General features: G+C 48.1%; 2 protein-coding genes across 4 annotated transcripts; both read right to left on the bottom strand.

The window, feature by feature from the left end:
• Positions 1 to 20,451: 20,451 nt before the first annotated feature.
• LOC125545033 (putative nucleoredoxin 2) lies at positions 20,452 to 23,772 on the bottom strand. Of its 3 annotated transcripts, none has more exons than XM_048708880.2 (3): positions 23,136 to 23,772; positions 21,473 to 21,983; positions 20,452 to 21,391 (listed from the first exon to the last, which is right to left on the bottom strand). In XM_048708880.2, the coding sequence occupies exons 2-3, from the start codon at positions 21,755 to 21,757 to the stop codon at positions 20,705 to 20,707; spliced, it is 972 nt and encodes a 323-aa protein (XP_048564837.1). In that variant the 5' UTR covers positions 21,758 to 21,983; positions 23,136 to 23,772; the 3' UTR covers positions 20,452 to 20,704. The 3 variants fall into 3 exon arrangements, with proteins under 3 accessions (XP_048564837.1, XP_048564835.1, XP_048564836.1); XM_048708878.2 differs by having other exon boundaries at positions 21,473 to 21,949; positions 23,136 to 23,764; XM_048708879.2 differs by having other exon boundaries at positions 20,452 to 21,360; positions 21,473 to 21,949; positions 23,136 to 23,751.
• Positions 23,773 to 24,722: 950 nt separating this feature from the next.
• Positions 24,723 to 27,041, bottom strand: LOC147980497 (serine/threonine-protein phosphatase 7 long form homolog). The gene is made up of 7 exons (XM_087515634.1): positions 26,454 to 27,041; positions 26,101 to 26,367; positions 25,809 to 26,020; positions 25,389 to 25,698; positions 25,221 to 25,319; positions 25,005 to 25,135; positions 24,723 to 24,759 (listed from the first exon to the last, which is right to left on the bottom strand). Exons 1-7 carry the CDS (start codon positions 27,039 to 27,041, stop codon positions 24,723 to 24,725), a joined length of 1,644 nt encoding a protein of 547 aa, XP_087371760.1.
• Between the last annotated feature and the right edge of the window lie 274 nt (positions 27,042 to 27,315).

The raw sequence follows: 27,315 nt of genomic DNA, 5'->3' as shown, positions 1-27,315 counted from the left end.
ATCATAGCTCCAGTGAGATCCCTGGAGAACCTGCCAGGTATTGGAGAACCCGTGCTCCAACGCAAACAAGTAGCGACGGACGTGCGCGTCCTCCTCACTGACACGGTGACGCACCACCTCCGTGGGGTCCTCGAGCCTCTGGACCGTCACTAGCCAACGCGACCGCCACCAAAGAAGGTTCGGGTCAACGACAGGCTGGCTCCTCACCAACCTGCGCCCCCGGTAGGTAGCACCTCCCAGTACCACCCCGGCGGAGCCTAGTCCCGGACATGGCCCATCTGGTGACGCAGGTGTCCTCCGCCGACTCGACGACGAGGATGCGGGATAGGCATCGTCGACGTCGATGCGGGAAAAAATGCTTTAAATAAAAAAATAACAACAAATGTGACATGTTCAACTAGTTCTATTAATTCAACTAGTTCTTACGATTAAATCTAGTCAATTAATTCTATACCTAATAAAATGAATAATGACATAAAAAAGGCCTATACTTTGCAGGAATGTTGACTCCTTCCCGGTGCGGCAAATCCTGGGCACTCGATATGTCCTAGTTTGTAGCACAAGTCATGCCGAAATTCATGGAAAATTTCGGCATGACTTTTACTAAAAAGTGGAAAAATCGAGAACCTGAAATTTGCCGGAACGGAAATGAATCAACATTCTAGCAAAACATAGGCCACTCGACTTCATTCCCTGGAAACAACAAAGCCACTTGGGCATAATCGAACCACTTCAATAATGGAATATGCAAATGAACATCAATTACATATATCATATAACAACAATCTTGTTTTTTGTTTACATAGCAACAATTAGTTTAACCAAGTTTTTGAAAGAAAAACAATTCTGTTTTTTGTATTTTGAATGAAATTACTGTTTAGGCATTTTCATAAAAAAATGCCCTAGCTAATTTCCTAAAAAAATTGCTAATCATTTTTCCTAAATGCTAAAAAATGCCTACTGCCCTAAACAAATCTAGGGTTCATATGAACACCTAGGGTTCATATGAACATCAACACAAATATGAATTGCCCTAGCAGAGAGAGATGAGGGTAGGGGAGAGGAGAGGCAGAGCCTTACGGTGACTGCGGCGAGGGAGGGGCAGGCGGCGTCGAGGACGGGGTCGGGGCTCGGGCGCGCGGCGGAGGGCGGCGTCGATGTTGGGGTCGGGGGCAGCGTCGAGGTCGGGGCGGTGAAAGTGCTAGTGATCGACTAGAGGGGGGTGAACAGGCGATTTTTATGAAAGTCTTCAAAACATGGAAGTTTTGAAGACAAACGATAGAAATAAACCTATTACCATGTAGCGGAAGGTAGACTACACTAAGCAAGCCATAGTCAAGTATTCAATGAAATGAAAGCACAAAGACTAATAGCAGCTAGGCAGTATAGATCAGGATGGAAGATAGTATGAAGCCAATCAGAACAAGCAGTCACACAGTGAAGACAAATAGATAATGCAAACAGGCAATGACTTCACAAGGACCAATCTGCAAATAAAGAGATGGGAAGGATAGAACTAGTGGCTCATTGAAGACAATGATTTGTTGGACCAGTTCCAGTTGATGTGACAACTGTATGTCTGGTTAGGGAGGCTGAGATTCAACTCAGAAGACCGCATCTTCACCTTATTCCCCTTGAGCTAAGGACACCCAGTCCTCGCCCAATCACTCTGGTAAGTCTTCAAGGTAGACTTCCAAACCTTCACAGACTTCGTTCACCGGCGATCCACAATGACTCTTGGATGCTCAGAACGCGATGCCTAACCGGCTGGAGGATTCACAGTCCTCAAGTGTAATAAGTCTTCAGATCACACAGACAGGAAGACTTTAGTGATGCCTAACACTCTTTGGCTCTGGGTGTTTAGGGCTTTGTCCTCGCAAGGAATTCTCTCTCAAAGGCTTAGAGGTGGGTTGCTCTCAAACGACAAAAGCCGTACACTAACTCTGAGCAGCCAACCAATTTATGGTGTAGGGGGTGGGCTATTTATAGCCACTAGGCAACCTGACCTGATTTTTCCGAAATGACCCTGGGCCACTAAGGAACTAACACGTGTTCCAACTGTCAGATTTCAAACACACACGGCAACTTTACTTGAGCTACAAGCAAAGCTGACTTATCCAGCTCTGGATAAGATTTGCTCTCATTGTCTTCGCTCGAAGACATAGGATTTTGGTTAAGCATCACTTCAGTCATTCTGACTGGTTCACTTGGACCCCACTTAACAGTACAGTGGTTCTTATGACTCAACAAAGAAGAAAAAGAGCGATGAAACAACTAAGTCTTCGCGCTCCATAGTCTTCACGCGATGTCTTCTCTTGTCACAGTCTTCAATGTGAATGTCTTCACATACCACCTTTGACTTCAATGTCTTCATACATTTTTAGGGGTCATCTCTGGTAGGAAAACCGAATCAATGAGGGACTTCTACCTATGTTATCCTGCAATTCTCACAAACACATTAGTCCCTCAACCAGGTTTGTCGTCAATACTCCAAAACCAACTAGGGGTGGCACTAGATGCATTTACAATCTCCCCCTTTTTGGTGATTGATGACAAACTGGTTGAAGTTTTCAACGGGGAATAAAATATGTGAAATTGTAAAGCATAGGGTATTGTCTTCATAAGTGGCAAAGGCTCCCCCTGAAGATGTGCATATAAGTAATTTGCTTTTGGAATGCAAATGCACATGGCAGGTTGTACTTGTGGAGATCCTCTTCAACTTATGATGACAATTCATCATGCATGATTTGATATTACGAAGATAATGACATGCATAATGAAAAATGGATGTCTGCAAAATGACCTAAGTGCGTAAGTTATCATCGCACATGTAGAATTTATCATCGCATCACAGAATAGCAAATAAGTAGCAGACGACCATCGAGTTTAAGTGTTACAAGTCAAAGAACCAAATGTATCAAAAAGTGAGAGTTGTAAGCACTTGGCAAAAGTAGCAAAAAGTAAAGCAACCACCCATATGGACCCGCTTGAAGACTATCAACTCATATGCTTCTCCCCCTTTTGTCAGTAAGGACCAAAAAGGTTTGAAGACATAGAGCGCCTACTCATTCCCATGAGGTCCAGGCGAAGCAACAGGGTCGTCGTTGAGGTTCGGTGGTGTAGAAGAACTCGATGCAGTGTTGACACGCGCTGAAGTTGGAGGAGGTGAAGTGGCATCATCTTGGTCATCGATGACTCTGGCATTCACCGTCGCAGCTGAGGACGAATAGTCAGAGTCTTCAAGTGAGGGAGTCCGACGCAAGTGAGCATTCCTTGGAGGAGTTGAGTCAAACTTGAATCTTTCTGTAAAGCCATCGTCTTGGAGATCAGCTTCAGCACTAAGTAATGTCAAACTCTTCCAAGACCTTCGACAGGTTTCATGTGTGACAAAGGCATTCTTGGTGGCAAGATTGCGAATGCGATTGACGTCCACCAAGAGGCTTTGCATCTGACGCTTAAGCCAGTTGTGATGCTCATCATGTTTCTGATGTAGCGCGACGAGAAGCTCTCGGTCATTGAGAATACAAGATCGCTTCCAAGGCCTTTGGGCAATGGTGCTTCCAGTGGCGTCAGTTTGAGCGCGAGGGGCACGTGTGTTACCAGCCAAGGGATAAACACGAGAGACTGCCTGAACTCCTTTAATAGGCTGGGTGAAGCTTTGACAATCAGCATTGTGAAGATAAATCGGATCCTTAGCAGGCTCTGGGTAAATAGCTTCAACAGACAGATCAACCTCTGGCAAGAATTCAAGATGATTGCGCGCAGACGGCTGATAGTTGAAGGCAGAGTGAAGCTTGATAAGACGCATTACCCATGGAGCATAGAACTTCAGACCAAAAATGTCGGAGCCAGATGTAGCCAATTGCCTGATGAAGAAGTCTTGAGCATTGAAGCTGATGCCATTGAAGATATAGAAAACCAAAGTCTTCATTGTTCCTTCAAGCTTCGCTGCAGATGAATGTCCTTTGACAGGCCATAGAGTTTTTCTGATGATATGGTAAATGGTGTGAGGTAGATACTCTAGGTCTTCAACAAAGAATTCAGATGGGTAGTCAGTGTCGTGAGGCAAAGGCTTCATCATGCTCAGCATTTGGCTCATGTTGGGTTCTGGCTTCTGAAAAATGCTCTCCAAAGCATTCTAGTGTTGTTGACAACCTGGTTCATAGTATTCACCAGGAGTGGGCAGGGCTGTGAGCTCAATGATATCAAGAGCTTTGGCTTCATGATGGACATTGCCTGTCATCCACTCAAGGACCCAAGTCTTTGGATCCCTGTTGTAGCCTCGAATGTGAAGAGTTGCATAAAACTGTAATAGAAGCTCTTCATTCCAGTGTTCCTTGTCTGTGACAAATTGCAGGAGTCCAGCGTCTCTGAAGCAATCAACGCTTCTTCTAGACAGGGCAGGCCAGCTATAGCTTCAGTGTCGAGACGCATATGTGGAAATATGCACCCTTGATTGTATAAGATGCATGAATAGTAGCTGCGCTACTGATAGCTCCAGAACCGATCCGATGAAATGCGAGGTTTGGAGTAAGGGTTCTTGGCACTGTTGAAGGTGTTATGTTCCACGAAGCCATTCACATTGAAGACCCCAAGTGAGGTTGCAGTGCCTGGGAATCTTGGAAGTCTTGGCTTGGGCTTCTGGACTTGAGGTCTGTGCTCGACATGATAGTCAAATTGTGGACCCGCAGCAGGTGGAGGAACCAGAATGGGCCATCGGACCATAACAGGTTGACCACGATCAAATGCCAGCTCAACAGTATGAGGTCTTGGAGGGGGTACATGAGCATTGGCATTTTCGTTGACATGGGCTGCAAGTGGCACAATATCTTCAGGAGGAATGATTACGTCTGGTGCTGCATTAGCTTCAGGCAGCGGATTTTCTTCGAGTGCTGCATTGGCTTCAGGTGCATTCACTTCTGGCACCACATTGGCTTCAGGCGCCACATTAGCTTCAGCCATAACAACGTCATTGGCTTTTGTGTTGATGTTGGTGGCCGCCTCAGTATTGGTAACCTCCACTTCAGGAGCTGGAGGGTCGGACACGTTCTCCTCGAGAACAACTTCAGGGTTGGACGGGGGTGTAGCAACTCTTTCTTCATCACGTGGTTCTACTTCTTCATCGGCTGATGCAGCCGGAATATGTTCAGCCGTTTTGGTTTCAGACTCAGAGACGTTCACAGTTGGAGTGGCTTCTGGGAACACTTGATGTGCAACAAATTGGTGATGCACTTCTCCTTCTAGAACACTTGGAAGAGTGACTTGGGGCCTTGGTCCTTTGCGAAGCCTGCGTAACACTGGCGACGCCTGTGGATATGGAGTTGGCTGGGCCTCAAAGTCATCGTCATCTTGCACTGGTGAGGTGACTTGTGGTTGGGGAGTACTTGGGGTGTCTTGTTCTTGTGGGTGATCAGCCCACGATGCATCCTGAGCAGTTGGCGTTAGAGGACGACCAATCCTGATGAGCTCGTTGTGCGTGAGCACAGGCGATGATACCAAATTGTGCTCGATCTGAGGAAGGACTTCATCATCTTCAACATTGTCGTGAGGACCAATGTCTTTAGCTGCGATGGGGTCAACAGTTGGATTGTCTTTAGCTTCAGGAGCCTCTGTGGAAGTAGGCTCATGAACTATCAACCGACGCTCTCGATGTTCAGACGCAGGACGAGCCACTGAGATTGGCTCGACAACAAGGGGCTCTGTGGGAGCAGCACGGTCTCTCTTCTTTGTTTTTCTTTTCTTAGTTGGGGGAGCATCATCAGTGGTGGCTTTGGTCTTGAGCTTTCTGGCTTCGGCTTCAGCTGCCCTAGTTTTCTTGAATTCTGAAGCCACTGTGGGGACCTTAGGCTTCGAGCCTGTCATACTGGCTGGGAAGACAATGCGAGGTTCTTGCTGCCTTGATGCTTCTGGTTCTGCCACAGCTGGCTTCTTCTTCTTCTTGGCAGCCATTCTGGGGTCGATGCCTGGTCGCCCCAAGGCCTTGCGCTTTTCAGCTTCATTGTAGCCTTGAACACATTTGGCAGCAAGATTCTTCATGCGCTCACGAGAACCTTTTGCTTCTTCACGTTTCTTGTCGAATGCCTCCTTGAGCTCATGCATCATGACCTTGAAGTTTTGAATGTCTTCAACATTGAGCTTGGCCATGTGCTTCTTGAACTGAGCCTTTTCTTAATCGATCTTATGCTTCAGCTCAACAATTTTCTGAGCTAGAGCCAGCTCAGGAGCAATGGCTCCATGGAAGGAGACGCTAAGACCAATGGGAAGTTGAAGATCATCAAAGCTGGCATCTGGGCTGTCAAACCACTCATCAATAAACTTGTTTAAGATTTCCACATCAAAGAGAGGAAGATCATTGAAGATTTCCGCCTCTTGCTTGCTCTTGATCAACTGCTCAAGAGCGTCATCGCCAAGATCGTCGTCGCTGGAGAGATCAATGGCGTCATTCTCGTTTCTCAAAATAGCAGCAGTGGTCAGTACTTGACCAGTGGGTTGCATTGGCTTTTTCAACTTGGCAGACTTGGAGATGCGTGAGAGATCTTCAGACTGCACACTGACTTCAGGAGGTGCAGTGGCCAGAGGCTTCGCCCGTGAGACCTTTGGTGTAGATGAGGGCTTTGAAGCCTTTGGTACTGAAGAGGGCTTTGAAGCCTTGGGTTTCATTTGCTTCACAGGCTTTGGTGGTGCAGGCGCTTCGTCAGAATCAGCGTCATCTGCAGGTTGATCCACGTCTGCCCCTTGAACCTTTATGTGAGTGATGAGACCTTCTAAGTTGTAGAAGAGCCCAACCAGATTGGGTTCAGCTTCGCGTGTGCCATCAGCACGTGGCGCAGAGGGGCCTGGGTTGAAGTCTAATCCCAAAGACTTCTTGTTTTCCTTGGCCGAGTTCTTTGCAAACTGATAGTTGCGCTTGAAGAGATTATCTTCTCGACACCATAACAGAGAGGATGGGTCGGCATTAGCAGGCTAAGGTCCACGAATCATGCTGGGGTAGAAGCCTTGAGCAATAGCTTCAGACTTCGACTTGGGCTGAAGACCTTTGTATATTATATCTCCCCAGGGGCCCTTGATGGCACTCTTCTCAGCATATTCATCGGTGATGAATCTGTACTTGAACCATTCCTCTGCCCAATGTCTTCGAATCCATTGGATTCGGTTCTTGCGTTCTCCATAGGTCTCTTCTGGATCTGACTTGTATAGCTCATAGAGATCCGGTGGCAGGCCCTTAGCAGTGTTTCCATGGCGCTGTCTGCCACCCTTCCTGACTGATTTTTCTGTTGTCATGAAGTTTAGACTGAAAGGCTTCAAAACTGTCAAAGTCTTCCGTCTACTGGTCAGACAAGAACTGGCTTCAGGAGAATTTATATGATGCTGTAAGAACTCTGCAAATGAATGGAGACTATTAGAACCAAGGGATTCTCCCACGGACATGTACCTGTGACAGCATTAGAGGTGCGAGGGAAGGGGAAGAGGTCATATGCATTCTCAGAAGATTTTGAAGATAAATCAGTTTATAAGACATTGACCTCATAGTGCGAAGACATTCACTCATATTTAGAGAATTGGTTCCAGATTTGTACGAATCCACGAATAAGTACAAGTGAGGAATCTAACTACTTTGTGAAGCATAAGTGAACATACTAGGCATGCTATGAGATGCAGAATGAGATAGATCCAACTTGTGGGAACAGAAACCACTTGTGGTTGAAAAGGATGAATCTATTGGATCAAAAAGACTGTAAAAGAGGTTTTATTTACCACACGAGGAACTGCTAGGTGGAATGGGAGAGGAGGCCGAGAAGTTCGATCTTCCATGCCCTAACTTGGCGACGGAGGACACGTACGGTGTCGGCGGAGAAGACAATGTCCGCGGCCGGCATGAGGACGGCGTCGGTGAGGTCGCGACAGCTAAGCACTTCGTTGCCGGTGTCGTCGAGGGCTAGCGGTGGCGCTAGGGTTTGTGCGAGAGTGGAAGAAGAGATAATGACTAGGGTGAGGCGTGTATTTATAGAGACAGGGACGGCACAACGTTATTACGCAGGTGCCCCTGGTGGTTCACATCTGAAGGACACGTGGCGATCATGCAACACATTGGAGGTTGTTCCATGTTCCCACACACACCTGGATTGTCGGGTGGTCGTTCCCACTTCTCCGGGTTTTAGGTAAAAAGGATTGAGCATTGAAAACAGATTAATGTTTGTCTCTGTGTCTCCTGCTGACAAGGACTCGGCGAAGACATTCGACAGTTTCAATAGAATGCATATGATTTGGATAGATAGACTTGAGACGGAAGCATAGAAAGGTTAGGGTCCGATCACATTCACTTAGTTTAAAAGATTCAACGTGAAGACATAGCTATAAGTGAATGCTGTAGAGGACAGAAACCAAATCAGTACATTTGAAGATAAACATGAGGCCATGTTAACATTGAAGACAAACAAAATGTGAAGACTTGCAAATGTAACGCCATGAGAAAAACACTTCTAAAGGAAGAATTTGGTGGTGGTGTTACCCACCGTATAGGAAGTATTAGACCCAGACATGGCGCACAATTATCGTGGCGCTCCGGAGTCAAATTCCACGTTGATGTATTCACACTCAGAATGTAAGTCTTCATTGATTGAATATATACTTTACTTCGTGTGTTGCACATCTAAGTCTTCAACATGCATAAGTGTTAGGATGTGTGCCTGATCACAGAACATTTGAGGATTCCAAGATATTTAGCTCACACCGTCACTTGCAAAACCTTTTCTCATCCAAGGGCTTTGTGAAGATATCTGCCAGTTGCTCTTCAGTGGTGACGTGTATGGTATCAATATCTTCCTTCATGACATGATCTCTGAGAAAGTGATGATGAATTTCAATGTGCTTTGTCTTCGAGTGCTGAATTGGGTTGTTAGCAATCCTGATGGCGCTTTCGTTGTCGCAGTAGAGTGGCACTTGCTTCAGATGAATGCCATAGTCTTTGAGTATTCGCTTCATCCATAGAAGCTGAGCGCAGCAAGATCCAGCAGCAATGTATTCAGATTCAGCAGTGGAGAGAGATACACAGTTCTGCTTCTTTGAATACCAACATACAAGTGATCGTCCCAGAAAGTGACATATGCCTGATGTAGACTTGCGATCCACCTTGTCACCAGCATAATCAGCATTCGAGAATCCAACTAGATCAAACTCTGAGCCCTTTGGATACCATAATCCTAGTGTTGGGGTGTGAGCCAAATATCGAAGAATTCGCTTCACAGCTAAGTGATGCGATTCCTTTGGTGCCGCTTGGAATCGGGCACACATGCAAACACTAAGCATGATATCTGGCCTAGATGCACATAAATAAAGCAAAGAACCAATCATGGAGCGGTATACCTTTTGATCAAACTCTTTACCATTGTCGTCGGGACCCAGATGGTGTTTAGCTGGCATTGGTGTCGTGTAACCTTTGCAGTCTTGCATTCCAAACTTCTTCAGACAATCTTTGAGGTATTTCTCTTGAGATATGAAGATGTCGTTGCGTTGCTGTCGTATTTGAAGACCAAGGAAGAACTTCAGCTCACCCATCATGGACATCTGATATTGCTCTTGCATCATGTATCCAAACTCATCACTGTATTTCTGATTAGTGCAGCCGAAGATAATGTCATCCACATATATTTGGCACACAAACAGTTCACCATCATATGTCTTCGTGAAGAGCGTGGGATCTAGGGAACCAGGTTTAAGCCTTTGCTCTTCATGAAGTCCTTGAGTGTGTCATACCAAGCACGAGGGGCGTGTTTGAGGCCATACAGTGTCTTGTTGAGCTTATACACCATGTCAGGATGTTTTGGATCTTCAAAGCCAGGCGGTTGTGCAACATACACTTCTTCAATCTTGCCATTGAGAAAAGCGCTCTTCACATCCATTTGATACAGAAGAATGTTATGACGATTTCCATAGGCCAGCAGTATGCATATAGCTTCAAGCCTAGCCACAGGAGCAAATGTTTCATTGAAGTCAATTTCTTCAACTTGAGTGTACCCTTGAGCAACGAGACGAGCTTTGTTTCTGACAACTTGACCATGCTCATCTTGCTTGTTGCGATATATCCATTTAGTGCCTATGATATTGTGCTTACAAGGATCAGGACCCTTGACCAGTTCCCATACATTATTCAGCTCAAATTGTTGAAGCTCTTCTTGCATAGCTTGAATCCATTCAGGTTCCATGAAGGCTTCATCAACTTTCTTGGGTTCAGATATTGAGACGAATGCGAAGTGCCCATAGAAATTTGTTAGTTGTGTTGCCCTTGAACGAGTGAGTGGACCAGGTGCATTGATGCTATCAATTATTTTCTCAATCTGTACTTCATTTGCAACACGAGGATGAACAGGACGAAGATTTTGCTCTTGCTGATCATTGTCATCATTAGAAGGATTGTCTTCAGGTTGAGCATTGTCTTCAGGTTGATCAGGTGCAGAGATGATGAGTTCCTCTTCGTGTTATGCTTCACACGGTATGATTTCTCCAGTTCCCATAAGCTTGATGGATTCACTGGATGGAATTTCATCTAGCACATTTGGCAGGTGCTCTCTTTGCGAGCCGTTAGTCTCATCGAACCGCACATCCACAGTTTCAACCACTTTATAGTGAAATAGGTTGAAGACTCTGTAGGAGTGCGAATCCTTTCCGTATCCAAGCATAAAACCTTCAAGTGCTTTTGGTGCAAATTTTGAAGTGTGATGTGGATCCTTAATCCAGCACCTGGCACCAAATACTCTGAAGTAACTGACATTTGGCTTCTTACCAGAGAGGAGCTCATAGAATGTTTTGTTAAGAAGCTTGTGAAGATAGACACGGTTGATGATATGGCATGCAGTATCAATGGCTTCAGGCCAAAACTTTCTTGGAGTCTTATTCATTGAGCATCGTCTAGGCCATCTCAATGAGTGTTCTGTTCTTGCGTTCCACGATGCCATTCTAATGTGGCGTGTACGGAGCTGAGAACTCATGAGTGATGCCCAAAGTATCAAGATAAGTGTCGAGGCCGGTGTTCTTGAATTCAATGCCATTTTCACTTCTGATGTGCTTGATCTTGACGCCATAGTTGTTCATGGCTCGATTGGCAAAGCGTCTGAAGACATCCTGCACTTTAGTCTTGTAGAGGATTATATGCACCCATGTATATCTTGAATAATCGTCAACAATGACGAAGCCATAGAGACAAGCAGTAGTGGTAAGAGTTGAGTAGTGAGTGGGACCGAAGAGGTCCATGTGTAGCAGTTCGAAGGGTTGAGTCATTGTCATGATTGTCTTCGAGGGATGCTTGGCCCTCGTCATCTTTCCAGCTTCGCAGGCACCGCATAAGTGATCTTTCTTGAACATGACGCCCTCGATGCCTATGATATGCTTCTTCTTTGCAAGAGTGTGCAAGTTCCCCATGCCAGCATGCCCTAGCCTCCGATGCCAGAGCCAGCATTCTGAAGCTTTTGCAAGAAGACATACGGCAAGCTGTGGTCCTGCTGAGAAATCTACCATGTACAAATCATCTTTCCGATACCCTTCAAAGACTAGAGACTTGTCAGATTCCATTAGAACAAGGCAATGATATTTTCCAAACATCACAATCATGTTTAAATCACAAAGCATTGAGACAGACATTAAGTTGAAACCAAGGGATTCAACAAGTATCACTTTATCCATGTGCTGATCCCTTGAGATTGCAACTCTACCTAGACCCAATACCTTGCTTTTACCAGTATCAGCAAATGTGATGTGACTTTTGTCAGATGGACGTAAGATTGAATCCATGAGAAGACTTCGCTTGCCAGTCATGTGATTACTACATCCACTATCAATAATCCATTCTGAAGCAGCTGGTGTCATACCCTACAGTGCAGTTAGGGGGATAGGCTTCACGAAGAGAATTGTGGAGCATAAATATTTGACAAGCAAGTGGATTATGAAAGCTTAGATCGAGGTTAGGACTGATAGGGCAAGTAGCAAGCAACTCAGGAACAAAATACACAATAAGACCATTTGGGCATTTGATCTTGCGCCCTACAACATGTTTAAGGTCCCCAGCAATAGCTTCAGACGCATTTGATTTTCGGCTGGAGACCCTTCCCTGCAAAAAGGTTAAGCTTTCTTAGCCACCCACATCTTCAAGGGTGGCTTCGAAGCAATGAGTCTAAGTGCAGCATCTGAGAACTTTGGCTTTGGAGCCCTAGCAAATAGTCTTGCAGGTGGACAATAGTACTCATAAGAATAAGCAGAGTAGTTCTTGGTCTTATGAACATGGCGGTTTGATGAAACACGCTCATATTCATAGGCCTGAGTATGGTTTCCCTGCAAAACATTTGCATTAGTGCGACTCGGGTGAGTCCTCTGTCTGTATGAAGCCTTTGGACCATATGAAGCCCGTGGTCTAGGGTTTGTCTTCTTCACTTGTGGTGTCATGACGACATACACAGGAAGATTTTCCAGACACTTTTTCGGCACCCAGACTTTCTTCATAGGTGGCCCATACCTGCAGTTAGTACCAATATACCTGGCAAACACTTCACCATTCTGATTCTTAAATAGTTTATAGTTTGCATCAAAGGATTCATCAATAACAATGGGATTAGCACAAGTGAAGCCAGATAGGGTGGATGGATCCACTGAAGGTTCCTTTGCAGCAACCCATGTGGTTTTGGGGTACTGCTCAGGTTTCCAGTAAAAGCCATCAGCATTCATTTTCCTTTCGAACCCAACACCCTCTTTCCTAGGGTTTCGGTTCAGGATTTGCCTTTTGAGGACATCACATAGTGTCTGATGCCCTTTGAGACTTTTGTACATCCCTGTTTCAAGCAATGTCTTCAACCTAGCATTTTCATCAGCAATAGCAGTGGCATCCTCAGCAGAGGGGTTATTTACCACATCAACAGTTGAAGATATTGCAACAATAGCAGTAGAACATCCAGCAACAGAAGTAGCGTTGTCACGCTCAATGCATTTAAGACATGGTGGTTCAAATCCTTCCTGAGCGGAACTGATCTGTTTGGCGCGAAGTGACTCGTTTTCCTTTGAAGATCTTCATGAGCCGCTCTCAATTTCTCAAGATCTTGCTTCCTTTGAAGATAATCATAGGAAAGCTTTTCATGAGTTGTTGAGAGTGTTTCATGACGACTTTCGAGTTCCTCATATTTAACATGAAGATTTTTTATGTCTTCAATTAAGGACTGAGATCGAGTCATTTCAGCGTCTAACAGGTCATCGCTTTTGTCTAACAGTTTTTGAATATGTTCCATAGCTTTCTGTTGTTCAGTTGCAATTTTAGGAAGTGTTTTGTGGCTGGGTTTGGAACCACAGTCAGAGTCATCTTTGCTGGATGTTTGATAGTGAGTAGTGCGTGAGTTTACCTTGACACCGCGTGCCATGAAGCAGTAGGTGGGAGTGGAGTTGTCCTGGTCATTAGCATTGGCGTCGGTGATGAAGTCATTGTCTTCAATGTTGAAAATGGACTTGGCAATGTAGGCTGTAGCCAGACTTGCAACGCCAGAATCGGACTCCTCCTCAGACTCCACCTCCGCCTCCTCAGAAGCAGACTCCTCCTCTGAATCCATTTCCTTGCCAACAAACGCACGAGCCTTTCCAGATGAGCTCTTCTTATGTGATGAAGACTTTGATGAAGACTTGGAAGAAGACTTTGAGTATTTCTTCTTCTTCTTGTCGTCGGAATCATATTCCTTGCTTTTCTTCTTCTTGTTGTTCTCATTGTCCTACTACGGACACTCAGAGATGTAGTGACCAGGTTTCTTGCACTTGTGTCATGTTCTCTTCTTGTAGTCATGAGCAGAATCTTCATCATTCCTTGAGTTGGATCGTGAGGACTTTCTGAAGCCTTTCTTGGTGAATTTCTGGAACTTCTTCACAAGCATAGCAAGCTCCTTTCCAATGTCTTCAGGATCATCAGAACTGCAATCAGATTCTTCTTCAGACGAGGAAACAACTTTTGCCTTCAAAGCATGAGTTCGCCCATAGTTGGGACCGTAGATGTCTCTTTTCTCAGAAAGCTGAAACTCATGTGTGTTGAGCCTTTCAAGTATGTCAGACGGATCGAGTGTCTTGAAGTTAAGGCGTTCTTGAATCATCAGGGCTAGGGTGTCAAACGAGCTGTCAAGTGATCTCAGGAGTGTCTTGACTACTTCATGCTTGGTGATCTCAGTAGCACCGAGGGCTTGAAGCTCATTTGTGATGTCAGTGAGTCGATTAAACGTGAGCTGGACATTCTCATTGTCGTTTCTCTTGAAGCGGTTGAAGAGGTTGCGAAGTACACTGATTCTTTGATCTCTCTGGGTTGAGACGCCTTCGTTGACCTTGAAGAGCCAGTCCCAGACTAGCTTGGATGTTTCCAGAGCACTCACACGGCCATACTGTCCTTTGGTCAGATGACCACAGATGATGTTCTTGGCAGTGGAATCCAGTTGAGCGAACTTCTTGACATCAGCAGCGATGACACCTTCACCAGCCTTGGGGACGCAATTCTTGAGGACATACCAGAGGTCGACAACAATGGCTTCCAGATGCATGTGCATCTTATTCTTCCAGTAGGGATTTTTAGTTCCATCGAAGACTGGGCACGCAGCGGAGACTTTGATTATCCCAGCAGTCGACATAGCTAAAACTCTAGGTGGTTAAACCGAATCACACAGAACAAGGGAGTACCTTGCTCTGATACCAATTGAAAGTGCTAGTGATCGACTAGAGGGGGTGAATAGGCGATTTTTATGAAAGTCTTCAAAACATGGAAGTTTCGAAGACAAACGATAGAAATAAACCTATTACCATGCAGCGGAAGGTAGACTACACTAAGCAAGCCATAGTCAAGTATTCAATGAAATGAAAGCACAAAGACTAATAGCAGCTAGGCAGTATAGATCAGGATGGAAGATAGTATGAAGCCAATCAGAACAAGCAGTCACACAGTGAAGACAAATAGATAATGCAAACAGGCAATGACTTCACAAGGACCAATCTGCAAATAAAGAGATGGGAAGGATAGAACCAGTGGCTTGTTGAAGACAATGATTTGTTGGACCAGTTCCAGTTGTTGTGACAACTGTATGTCTGGTTAGGGAGGCTGAGATTCAACTCAGAAGACCACGTCTTCACCTTATTCCCCTTGAGCTAAGGACACCCAGTCCTCGCCCAATCACTCTGGTAAGTCTTCAAGGTAGACTTTCAAACCTTCACACACTTCGTTCACCGGTGATCCACAATGACTCTTGGATGCTCAGAACGCGACGCCTAACTGGCTGGAGGATTCATAGTCCTCAAGTGTAATAAGTCTTCAGATCACACAGACAGGAAGACTTCAGTGATGCCTAACACTCTTTGGCTCTGGGTGTTTAGGGCTTTGTCCTCACAAGGAATTCTCTCTCAAAGGCTTCGAGGTGGGTTGCTCTCAAACGACAAAGCCGTACACTAACTCTGAGCAGCCAACCAATTTATGGTGTAGGGGGTGGGCTATTTATAGCCACTAGGCAACCCGACCTGATTTGTCCGAAATGACCCTGGGTCACTAAGGAACTGACACGTGTTCCAATGGTCAGATTTTGAACACACACGGCAACTTTACTTGATCTACAAGCAAAGCTGACTTATCCAGCTCTGGATAAGATTTGCTCTCATTGTCTTCGCTCAAAGACATAGGATTTTGGTTAAGCATCAGTTCAGTCATTCTGACTGGTTCACTTGGACCCCACTTAACAGTACGGTGGTTCCTATGACTCAACAAAGAAGAAAAAGAACGACGAAACAACTAAGTCTTCGTGCCCCATAGTCTTCACGCGATGTTTTCTCTTGTCACAGTCTTCAATGTGAATGTCTTCACATACCACCTTTGACTTCAATGTCTTCATACATTTTTAGGGGTCATCTCTGGTAGGAAAACCGAATCAATGAGGGACTTCTACTTGTGTTATCCTGCAATTCTCACAAACTCATTAGTCCCTCAACCAGGTTTGTCGTCAATACTCCAAAACCAACTAGGGGTGGCACTAGATGCACTTACAGACGGCGTCGAGGTCGCGGTCGGGGGCGGCGGCGAGGGTGTGCGGTGGGCGGCGGCGGTGGTGAGGTTGACGGCGGCGGCGGGCGGCGGCGGTGAGGTCGAGAGCGGCAGGGCGACGGCGGCGATGGAGCAGTTGGGGAGAGGGGGAAGTAGAGGGGAAGGACTTAGCGAAATTTTGAGCCCGCGCGGCCGGGGGTTAAGTCAAACTAGAAGCAGCGCGTTTTGCCGGAACGCGCTATAGCTAAGTTAGCTATAGCGTGTCAAGCGAAACGCGCTACAACTATTCATTTTGTTTTGTAATATCAGTAGCGCTTTGCCCTGAAAAAACGCTACTGCTAAGTCTAAGCATGTAAAAACTTCAAAAATATACATTGGTCATCATTGTTCTTTTTGTGTAGAATCTAAATAGTCAACATGAATCCTCACAGTACCTGTATAGGCACAGGTGAAGATTCATATTGCAGCCACAAATCCTACACATATAGTTCAATGAAGACCAAGTGCTCGAGATAGTTTGAGGAGTAACATATTTAAGGTGGTAAACACCTTGTTCGCTTAGCAGTATGGGACTAAACTTAATTAGGTGCAATACTTAGCAGTAGCGTGTTTTGAGGAAAAACGTTGCTACTAAGTACTTTAGCAGTAGCGCGTCCTCGGAAGGGCGCTACTACTATATCTAGCCTAGGGGCAACGCCGTGGCAATTATAGTAATAGTGCTTGTTTCACCTAGACCGCTACTGCTACCGTGTTATTAGTAGCGCGGTTTTCTGAAGCTCGCTACTGCTAATTAGCAGTAGCGTCTGTTTTTAGACCGCGTTGCTGCTAAGATTCTGTGTATAAGGTTTTCCCTAGTAGTGTTAGCCCATCACAATCTCTCACGGTCAACGAAGGATATTCCTTCTCCCAGGAAGACCCGATCAGACTCGGAATCCCGGTTACAAGACATTTTGACAATGGTAAAACAAGACCGCCCGATACGCCGACATCCCGATAGGAGCTGCACATATTTCGTTCTCAGGGCAACACCGGATGAACACTACGTACAGCTAAAACCAACCCTCAAGTTTCCCCGAGGTGGCGGCGCAAGTGGCTCTGGTTCGGACCAACACTTAGAGAAGCACTGGCCCGGGGGGGTTAAAATAAAGATGACCCCCGGGTTAATTACTCCCAAGGGAAAGGTATAGGTTGTTAGGCAAATATAAAACCAAGGTTGGGCCTTGCTGGAGGAGTTTTATTCAAAGCGAACTGTCAAGGGGTTCCCATAACACCCAACCATGTTAGGAACGCAAAATCAAGGAACATAACACCGGTATGACAAAAACTAGGATGGCAAGAGTGGAACAAAACACCAGGCATAAGGCCGAGCCTTCCACCCTTTACCAAGTATATAGATGCATTAATTAAATAAGAGATATTGTGATATCCCAACATATCCATGTTCCAACATGGAACAAACTTCAGCTTCACCTGCAACTAGCAATGCTATAAGAGGGGTTGAGCAAAAGCGGTAACATAGCCAATCAACGATTTGCTAGGATGATTGAAAAGGTTAGAGGCTGTCATGGCAATTCGGGAAGCTTGATAAACAAGTGATAGGTAGCGCGACATAGCGATAGAACGAACAACTAGCAAGCAAAGATAGAAGTGATTTCAAGGGTATGGTCATCTTGCCTGAGATCCCGCAAGGAAGAAGAACGAGTCCATGAAGAAGACAAAGGGACGTAGTCGAACGGATCCTCACAAACGCGACGTTACCCGAACTAGCAAGAAGAAGCAACACCGGAAAGGAGAAAACCACATAGTAAACAACCATCATATAAACATGGCATGATGCACAATCAAGTATGATGCATGTCCCGTTTAATGAGGCATGACATGGCAAAGTGCACAAACAATACTACAAATTAAGTGGAGCTCAATATGCAACGAGTTGCATATTGACGAAACACCACATGACTCATTTAGTTCACTCTCGTTTATGAACTCAACAATATTAAATGTTATTAAACATGGCAAGAGGTGAAGCATAACAAACTACCTATCTAGGCAAGTTTAAATGAGGCCGGAACAACAAGCAACAAGTCCAAAAAAATCCTCATGTGCATATTTTAAAGTTGGTACAGTTCTGCCCTAAACCATATTTTTAGAGTTGTTAAACATGCAAAGTAATGCCACCATGTTAATCTATGCATTTTTTACCCCATTTACATATAAAGTTTATTAAATACGGAGTTATGGTTAATTAGTTATGAAATAAAGCATTTTAACATGGCATTTTAGCAAATTAAACAAACATCAAGTTTAAACATTTTAAACATGGATGAAAGTTGGATATTATGAAACTACACAAAATTCTAAGCAAGTTACATGTTTAAAACATTTTAATCCGATGCATGGTTGATGATTTATTAAATGGATGATCTAGAGTGGCTTTTCTGTAAAACTGCTTTCCATCTGGAAAAAAGACAAATTCGCATAACTGAAAAAAAACAGGAATGGGCCGAAACAAAGGCTGGTCCAACAGTGAACAAAAGAGGAGGGCGCGCGGGATGGGCAGCTCGCCCATGGGCCAAGCCCAGCTACAAAGGAGGCCGAGTAGGCTCGCTCGCTGCTGGATCAAGTCGAGGCTGACCCGGGCTCGGTCAACACGCGGCTGCACCGATCGAGCTGTTGTTGCTCGTTACTGAAGAACGAACAACAGAAGCAGCGGCAGGTTCACGGCGATGCAGGCGCCGGGGAGGTTCTGGCGACGGGGTCGACGGGAACAGGCGGGTATGCGTCGAAGATGGCCGGATCTGATGTCAACTTGGGTCCGGGAGGCGAGGTGGCATCGGGCGAGCTCCTGCTCGTTGTAGAGGGGAAGCAGATGAAGGGGCACCGTCCTTGCCAGGAACCGATGAAGACGACGGCGACAGGGACTCCGGCAGTGGCAGGTACTCGAGGCGGCGGCCATGGCATCGTTCCTGTAACTGAGAGAGAGAGAGAGAGAGAGAGAGAGAGAGAGAGAGAGAGAGAGAGAGCATGATAGAAAGACAGGGATCGGAAGGAGAAGGAAGAAGCAGGGGAAGAGGAGGTCAGGAGGAAGGGATCCAGCGCTAGCTGGCTCTGGTGGCCTGCCGGAGCAGCGAGCGACGGCGGTAGGCGATGGGGACGTACACGGCGGCGCGAGTCCTGCTGGAGCTTGGGGTAACTCATGGCAGTGCTCGTCTACAACGACGGGGCTGACGAGGCTGTCGGGGACGCCGACGTCTTGCGGGCATGGAGGCGCAGGAGCTCGAGGGGAGGCTTGGGTGAGCGGGACGTCAATGGAGCGCGAGGAAGCAGGGGCTCATGAGGAGCGCTCGGGGTCGCGGAGGGGGAGCGGCGACGCGGTGCGTGAGGTGACGACGAGCAGGGGCGAAGGAGCCCTGCAGCCGGTGAAGCAGAAGGAGGCGCCATGGACGAGCTCCTGCTCGTTCTGGCGGACAGGAGGCAAGGACTCGGGCGCCTTGACGCAGAGGTGCCATGGACCGAGAGGATGGAGCTCGGGGACATGAGGATCCAGGAGGCGGGGATGGTAGGCGAGGAGGCGGAGCTCGGGCTCCTGCGGGATTTGAGCGGGGCGGCTTGGTTGGCTCGATTGGATCTGGGAGGATCCCGAGGTGGGAGGAGGTGGCTGTGGTCTCAGTGGTTGGCTGAGAGGTGGAGGGCACTGGTTGGGCAGGGAAGAAATCGAAGAGGGACAAACTGGCGACGACGACGGAGGGATTTGGAGGATGGGACAACTCTCCTAGAAACTAGGGTTTGGGCAGATATTTATAGTAGGTGGTCAAAGGTGAGACTATTTGGTCTCTCCAATTATAATCAGACGATCCGAGATAAAAAGGTTAGGAAGCCCAAATAATAAACCGATGATGTTTTAGGGATGTTTGGGCATGAACCGAATCCAACGGTGACGACTGTCGGGTTCGGGTTTGGGGGAGTTTCGGACACGCGCGAGGGGTCGATGCACTGTGCTAAGAGGGTTCAGGTGAACGAGGTCAAGTGTGTGGTTGGACTGAGAAGAGAGGAGGAATGCAATCCGGCAACCGTTTCCGGAGACGGGAAACATCCGACGATAGACCGACTATAATGCCGCTATAGTTAACTGTCGAGGCGTCAAATGGACTCTGAATGCGATAAAACTTGGCAGGCGGTCTACCTACACTATAATAAGACCGCACGCCAACTCTAATCCCTTTCCGAGAATATTCTCCGGCCACTTGTAAAATACTATTTCGGACGTGTCTTGAGCGCGTGCGAGTGTGGCTGGGCCCAGAACGGACAACAAAGAGAACTAGGAGACCTGGACGGATGCAAGTTTTGAAAATATGATGATACAATGCACATGATGACATGACAAGATGCAACACGCAAGAAAATAACAAAATAATAACAGCGAATAACCGAAAGACACCTGGCGCGTTGGTCTCGGAGCATTACAAAACCACAACAAGTAGAAGCCCACATTCAGCGATGCTTTTCTGTTGCAGCCAGCCAGCCGTAACCAAGCTACACTGCGCATTTCTCGTCTATTCTACTATCATCAGACTTGCCAAGAGCCAGTCCACACCGGGCATTTCTCGTCTGTTCTAGTACCATCATCGGACCTGACAATAGCAACATGACATTTCCCAGAGCACGCACACACAGCATTCAGTTTAATGGTATATAAGACTGTCCCGTACTCCGGCCTACTGACCAGCTCCCACGGCGCCGCCGTCTTCCACGTCCCGGCCGCACCGGAGGTGTATCTCGTAGCCGCAGGCGATGCACTGGTACGCCCAGCCGAGCCCCTGCTCGTCGCACTCGCAGCAGACGTACGGCCCTCCGCCCGACTTCTCCGAGACGACGCTCAGCTCGTGCCGGTGCCCGGCGTGGCGCAGCGACGGCGCGTACCCCTTGGCCTGCTCGTCCTCCAGCTCCTGCAGCAGCCTCACCTGCTCCTCCGTGAACGGGAACGCCATGTCGAAGTAGAGGTTCACCAGGTTCCTCCCGTCCCTGGTCACCGTCTTGCCGTCCGGCCCGATCACCACCAGCGTCGGGATCTCCCGCACGTCGAAGTACCTGGCCAGCTCCCGCGACGGCGCGCCGTCGTACGGCAGCGCCAGCCACGGCATGTCGCCGCGCGACCGCTCGTACCCGTCCTCGTCCTTGTCCATGGGGATGTACACCACCTCGAATTCCTGCGACCTGCCCTTCAGGTTGCCGTAGATGGCGGCCAGCCTCGCGGTGAACTTGACGCACGGCTCGCACCCGTGCGCCGAGAAGTAGAGCCCCACCGTCTTCCCCACCAGGCTCGCGATGGGAACCTGCAGCCCTTAGCCACGGTGAGGCCAGCAGCTGGATGCATGGCAAAATCAATGGCGATGCCTCTGCATTCTAGAGGAAAGCAACACTCGGTGTCGGTGGTCACACAGGTACCTGTTCATTGCTGCCGTTCTTGACGTGGCCGACGGAGAAGAGCTTCTCGAGCGTCTGGGAGGCGAACTTGCTCCGCTCGTCGGCCTCCAGCTCCGCCACCCTGGCCGGCGTGAACGGGAACGCCGGGTCGCCGTAGCGGTGCACGAGCTCGACGGCGTCGGGGCAGACGACCTCGGCGCCGCCCGGGGCGAGCACCACGAGGCGCGGGATGCCCTCGACCTGGAACATGTCGCTGAGGCTCTTCTTGCACGGGAGGTCGCCGAAGGGCACGGCGGGCCACGGCATGGCGCGGTGGAAGCGCTCGAAGGACGGCCGGTCCTCGTCGCACGACACGAAGACGACCTCGAAGCCGGCGCCGCGCGCCCTGAGCTGCTGGTACGCGGCGGCCAGCGCCGGCGTGAAGGCCTCGCACTTGGGGTACCAGTTCGCCGCGAAGTACAGGCCGATGACCTTGCCCTCTAGCTCCGGGAGCTCCACCTGTGAAGATTAGTTAGGGCCGGACACGTGGTCGCTGGTTTTCATCATGGTGTGGGAGTCATGATCACCGTTCACAGAAAAGGAAACAATTAAAATGATGGAGAGGGAGAGAGGGAAAGGAATAGTTCACCGGGAAAGAAGACCGTATAAATGTGAGGAGGTTGGATAGACACATGTCGACAGACGACAGTACCCTAAGTATTCTGATTCTCGACGTATGTATTATGTACATTAATCTTCTATAAAAAGGAATAATTGAAAACCGCATGAGTTTCTGAATATTATAAGTTGGGTGTGGCAAGATCTCAGTTCGATTGAGACTTAATCAAGTCTTAATCAAATCACAGAACATATAAAAAGCAGAAAGAAAGAAGTTATTTTTTTGCATGGATCAGCACATAACATCTCATGAATGAAGCATCGACTGTCGTTCCTCCACTGAGATTTAGCAATCTTGTTACAACTTTAGTTTGTTGGCCAAAATTCACACTTTTATTTTCTACTTCCTCCATAAACTAATATAAGAATGTTTAGATAACTAAGATAATGATCTAAATGCTTTTATATTACTTTACGGAGGGAGTAATAAGCATCCCAAACAAGATTAGGATACGTTGATTTTATTAAATACCTAATATATTAGTTTACAGAGGGAGTAGTTAGCTTCTTCTAAAGGAACTCATAAATTGGTCTCTTTTAGTAGATTAAAAAAAAGCTTGCGAGGCTTGCACTTGTTGGAGGTAGCCGAAGGAGCTCAAGATTATGCACACAAGTACAACAGGTAGGCGCCTTCATTTTTCTTTGGCTGCGCCTTGTTTGAGAAAACATGGTGGAAGGAACAGCTTAAGTTTTTGATTGTTCAAGTAAAGCCCTTCGCATAAAACGTACCAACTTCAACCGGTGCTAAATTGGATCTTGACTAGGTTAGAATCCGAGATTTTTTTTTTCTGACTGAATTTAACACAAAATTTGTTTTGTTTTCCATTTCCATGTCCGGTATATCCACCCTTTGCGTGATACTACTACATGAAAAAGCAAGAGATCTCAAACCAAACCCAGATAGGAAAATCGCTCTGTTCTAACCGATGAACAGCGAGAGGGAACATGCAGCCGAGGAAGGAAGCAAAGAAGATTCAAGGGCGAAAGCCAAAGCAGAAGCAGAAGAACACATGAGCTGGAGAAGCACCTCGTCCCCGGAAGGAGCGATGAGCGAGCCCAGAGGCAGCGCGGAGCGGATGCCTCCTCTTTCACTCCCGTCTGCTTCTTCCATCCCCGGATCTCCGACGACGTTGAGTATCTTCTTGTGGCCAGGCCAGGCACTTTCCCTGTGCCTGATCCCCGATGCGTGCGTGCCGGATAGCAGCAGTAACGCTCTGGACCTGGACCGGACTGGACTGGACTGGCTTTGTGCTCTCCGAACAGCAGCTGTGGCGACCCTCGCCTCACCGGCCACCGCAGCAATAAATAAGCAGGTGAACGGGGGGCGCCGCGTCTATCTGCAGACGGCGAACCCTTTTTCGCGGAGGCGTTCACGTCATCTCGCCACGCGCGCGCGCCCGGCCGTCGCAGCGGTTCCTTTCAGACGTTGGAGAGGGCTGGCGTCGGAGCAGCTGTCGAACAGAGGCGACGGTGGGGAGCCGGAGCCCGTCTTGTTGGCGTGCGGGGTACGTGGGGCTGGGGCTGGGGCTGGGAGCGCGGCTAGGTGGCCAGACACGGCGGGGTGGGAAAGGGGGCGACGCGACGCTAGTGCGCCTCCAGTCCAATCGGGGGTCTGGGAATCGATCGCAGCCAACAACGTGTTCTGCTCCGTGCCGTGGGTCGCGCTCGCGGTGGACTCTCTCTCTCTCGCCTTGGCGTGGGCGTGGTCGTCGCAGCGGGCGGATGGATGGCTGGGTGCGTGTGATGTCCGGTTGCCCGGGGCTTTGGTGTCGATCGGTCGCGGTCGCTCCCAAAGTCTGGCCCTGTTCCGTCTAGGAAACCAGATGAGGCCTAGGAGATCGTCATCAATGCTGGGTTCGCCACCTGTGGGATCGGGGAACTGATGCGTGCGTGCGTGTGTGTCTGTCAGCAGCTGACTCGCGGGTGAAACGCCGGAGCAGGGACACATGTACGCGACCATAGTACGCGCGTGTGTATGGTCTGGTATCCGTGTCGAAAGGTAGAGCTCCAACGGCCTAAATTTCGTGTTTTGACCCTTTTAACAAACAATTTCAGAATCTGACTCTGGTTTGAAATTTTTTTCGGGATTTGACCCTTTTGCTACCGCCAGAGCCTCTGACGGTAGGGTTACACAGCCTACCGCCAGTGCCCCTGGCGGTAGGTTTTGACGGAGGGGACGGCGGCCGTCACCGCGTGTTGACGTGAATAAGTACCTTACCGCCAGGGGCCCTGGCGGTAGGTTGTGTAACCCTATTGCTAAAGGCTCTGGTGGTAAGGTGTGGCAGGGTTTTGCCGTGTAGACATTCTGTAACGTAAGATGCAATGGCCCTGGCGGCAGGTTTACCCTACCGCTAGCCCCCCTGGCGGTAGGGTCTTCTGTTTTGCCGTATATAGTTTCTGTAACGAAATATGAGAGGGCCCTGGCGGTAGGTTCACCCTACCGCCGCAGAGGCTGGCGGTAGGTTGTCTAACCCTACCGCCAGGGTGCCTGGCGGTAGGCTCCTCTATTTTGTTTTTTCAAATTCATTTGGTTGCTTGTTCTCAAATTCAAATATGACAGCAATATCACAGCAAGTTTCACAAATATGACAGCAATATCATAGATTTTAAACAATTAAACTTGAGCATCACATAGATCCATATTAAGATAACTTGAAGTACATAGAACATTTCAAACACATATATCCACAAATAACAAACACATAATTTCACGTAGTTTCACAACCACTAGACAAGTTCATAATCTTCATCGTACTCTTCCTCCCCGTTGCTCTCCTCCTCCTCCCCTTCTTCTTGTGTGGCCTCCTCCTCCTCCCCTTCTTCATGTGTGGCCTCCTCCTCTTCCTCCCCTTCTTCATGTGTGGCCTCCTCCTCCTCCTCCTCCTCCCCAACCAACCTAGACGATGGGGGAGCATGCCTAGATGAGCCGATGAGACCCTGTGTGGCTACAGGCTGATAAGCTTCAACCGACCCATCTCCAGCACACCCAAGCAGCCCTACCAGCTTGCGACAACGCTTCACGAACTTCTGCACTCATAATGAAACAAGGGTATCAGATCGACTGATTGCAAGTGAACAAGATGCATCTGTTCCGAGGAGGCTGAAATTGTACCTTCATCGTCCCCCTCACTTTGTTCTCAGATTCTATGCTCCCGGGGAGATCACCTAGTGCATTTGAGGCTTCAAAGATGCATCTGTTCAGCTCACCAGACTGCAACGGCATAAGTCAGTTACGATGACGAATAAACTAATTTAAATACAATCGTCGGTTCAAACTTACCACTCTGTTGATGAGGGGTGCAAACTCCCTAAATCCACTGTGCATTTCTCTGATGCTGGTCTGGTAGGCCTCTTCCTCAGGGTCATCCCTCTCTAGCTCCGCGATGTCTTCCGCCGTCCACCGAGGCCTGAGACGAAGACGGTGCTTCTGGCCATCATCGTACCACCTCATGTGACGGGTCAGGTAAGCATCCCAGTCAGTAACTTTCCTATCCACATCTTTACGGAACCTCCGTCGCTTCCACTCTGTCACATGAGTTTTATGCTCCTCTTCCCAGTCTGTGATCGACTGATTCTTCTGCCGGCTCATCCTCCAAGGCATAAGCAACAAGAATCATCATAAGCGCAATGATATCATCATAAGCAACAAGAAACATGATAAGCGTAATGAAATCATGGTCACGGAGAACAAAGCGCTCACAGGTGGAGCGCGTGGCCGCCGGTATCGGTGGGTTGGCCCGGTGGGGTATGCTGATAAATCCCAAACCGCGTGGCCACGCGGTGTGGCAAGTGCCACTCGATGGCGTACACACAGATCATGGGCACGATGCACTGCCAGAGACCATGGTCCGCATCGCACATCACGTTCAGATCAAAGCCCCACTGTCGGTCATGATACGGCCACCAGTTTACCTATTACATATACATTGGTAAGTTCCCACTCTCGGTCAAAAGTGAAATCAAAGAGAAAGGTGTTGAGCGAGTTCATATACCTGTGTATGCGTCAAAGCGTCCAACTCGTTGGTGTAGGTCTTGTACGAAGTCTTGTTAAGGCCCGTGTAGAGTTTGACAACGTCCCAACTGTAAGCTACGGTGGGGTGTCGAGTCTCGTCGTCGTCTTCGTTATAGGCACCCCACGGGCGTCTTGGAAACTTCTCTGGACGCCCCACCGGCAGCCGCTCCCACATCCAAATGGAGAAGGCCCAGACAAATCCACCCATATTGGACTTGTCTCCCGTCCTCTGCGTTGCGTCGTCAAGCTGCAAAACATCAAATGAGGATCAGATATAAGAAAATGTCATGGACACACTTTCGTAGGTAGGTAGGCAATTAGATCCTCTCTTACCGAACGGTATAGGTAGGCGAGAGATGTGGTCCCCCAACTGTACCCTGCCTCCCAGTCCGCTAGGAGGAAGAGATATGACCAGTTGGCAGAGTTCCCGGAGCTGTCTGGAAACACGAACTCCGTGAGAAGATACCACATGTAGGCCCTCGCGTACCACTCCACGGTCATCTCGTCGGCGCCTTCGGGGCATTTCTGCCGGTGCTCCGAGAGCCAGGTCAACGGCACACCGGATGTACGGTTACCCTTGACAGCGGGGCAGTCGCCGATGAGGGCTGCAACCCTCTGCTGCCAGTTGGTCCTCTTCACTCGCCCGGTGAGTGCATGACCCTCGATCGGCATGGCAGTAATCATCGACCAATCCTCGAGGGTCACCGTCATCTCCCCGCATGGCAGATGGAAAGAATGGGTCTCCAGTCGCCACCGGCCAATCAACGTCGTCAGAGTTGCGTGGACAAGCGTCGGCGGCTGACGCTTGAACTGCAACACAAAACCCAACAGACGGGCTCTCTTGAAGAACGGCGCGTAGCGCTCGTCATAGTCCATATGCCCATGAACCCCGTGACCCCTCATGCGCAGTGGCTGGAGCATCTGTCAAAAAGTGAACACCAAAAGTTAGGAAATTATTTTCATCAATCCGAAAACTTTCATCAAAATTTCATTCATATCAGTTACCTCTCCGTTCTCTATGAACCGGTCACGATGACCCTTGTCGAATGCCCAGTCCAGCATGAAGTACCGTGGGCCAATGTTGTCCGCAAGAGGTGGCCGCCTTAATAAAATTTCATACATCATATCAAAATAAAATTTTAAGCATATCATCCAACAACAACTACTACACATGATGGATCAAATCATATTGAGA

Source organism: Triticum urartu, chromosome 3A, assembly GCF_056163025.1.
Source record: "Triticum urartu cultivar PI428250 chromosome 3A, HENAU_Tu73, whole genome shotgun sequence".
NCBI classification, from domain to species: domain Eukaryota; kingdom Viridiplantae; phylum Streptophyta; class Magnoliopsida; order Poales; family Poaceae; genus Triticum; species Triticum urartu.
The sequence above is the reverse complement of the archived record's forward strand: the minus strand, read 5'-3'. Positions and strand labels throughout refer to the sequence as shown.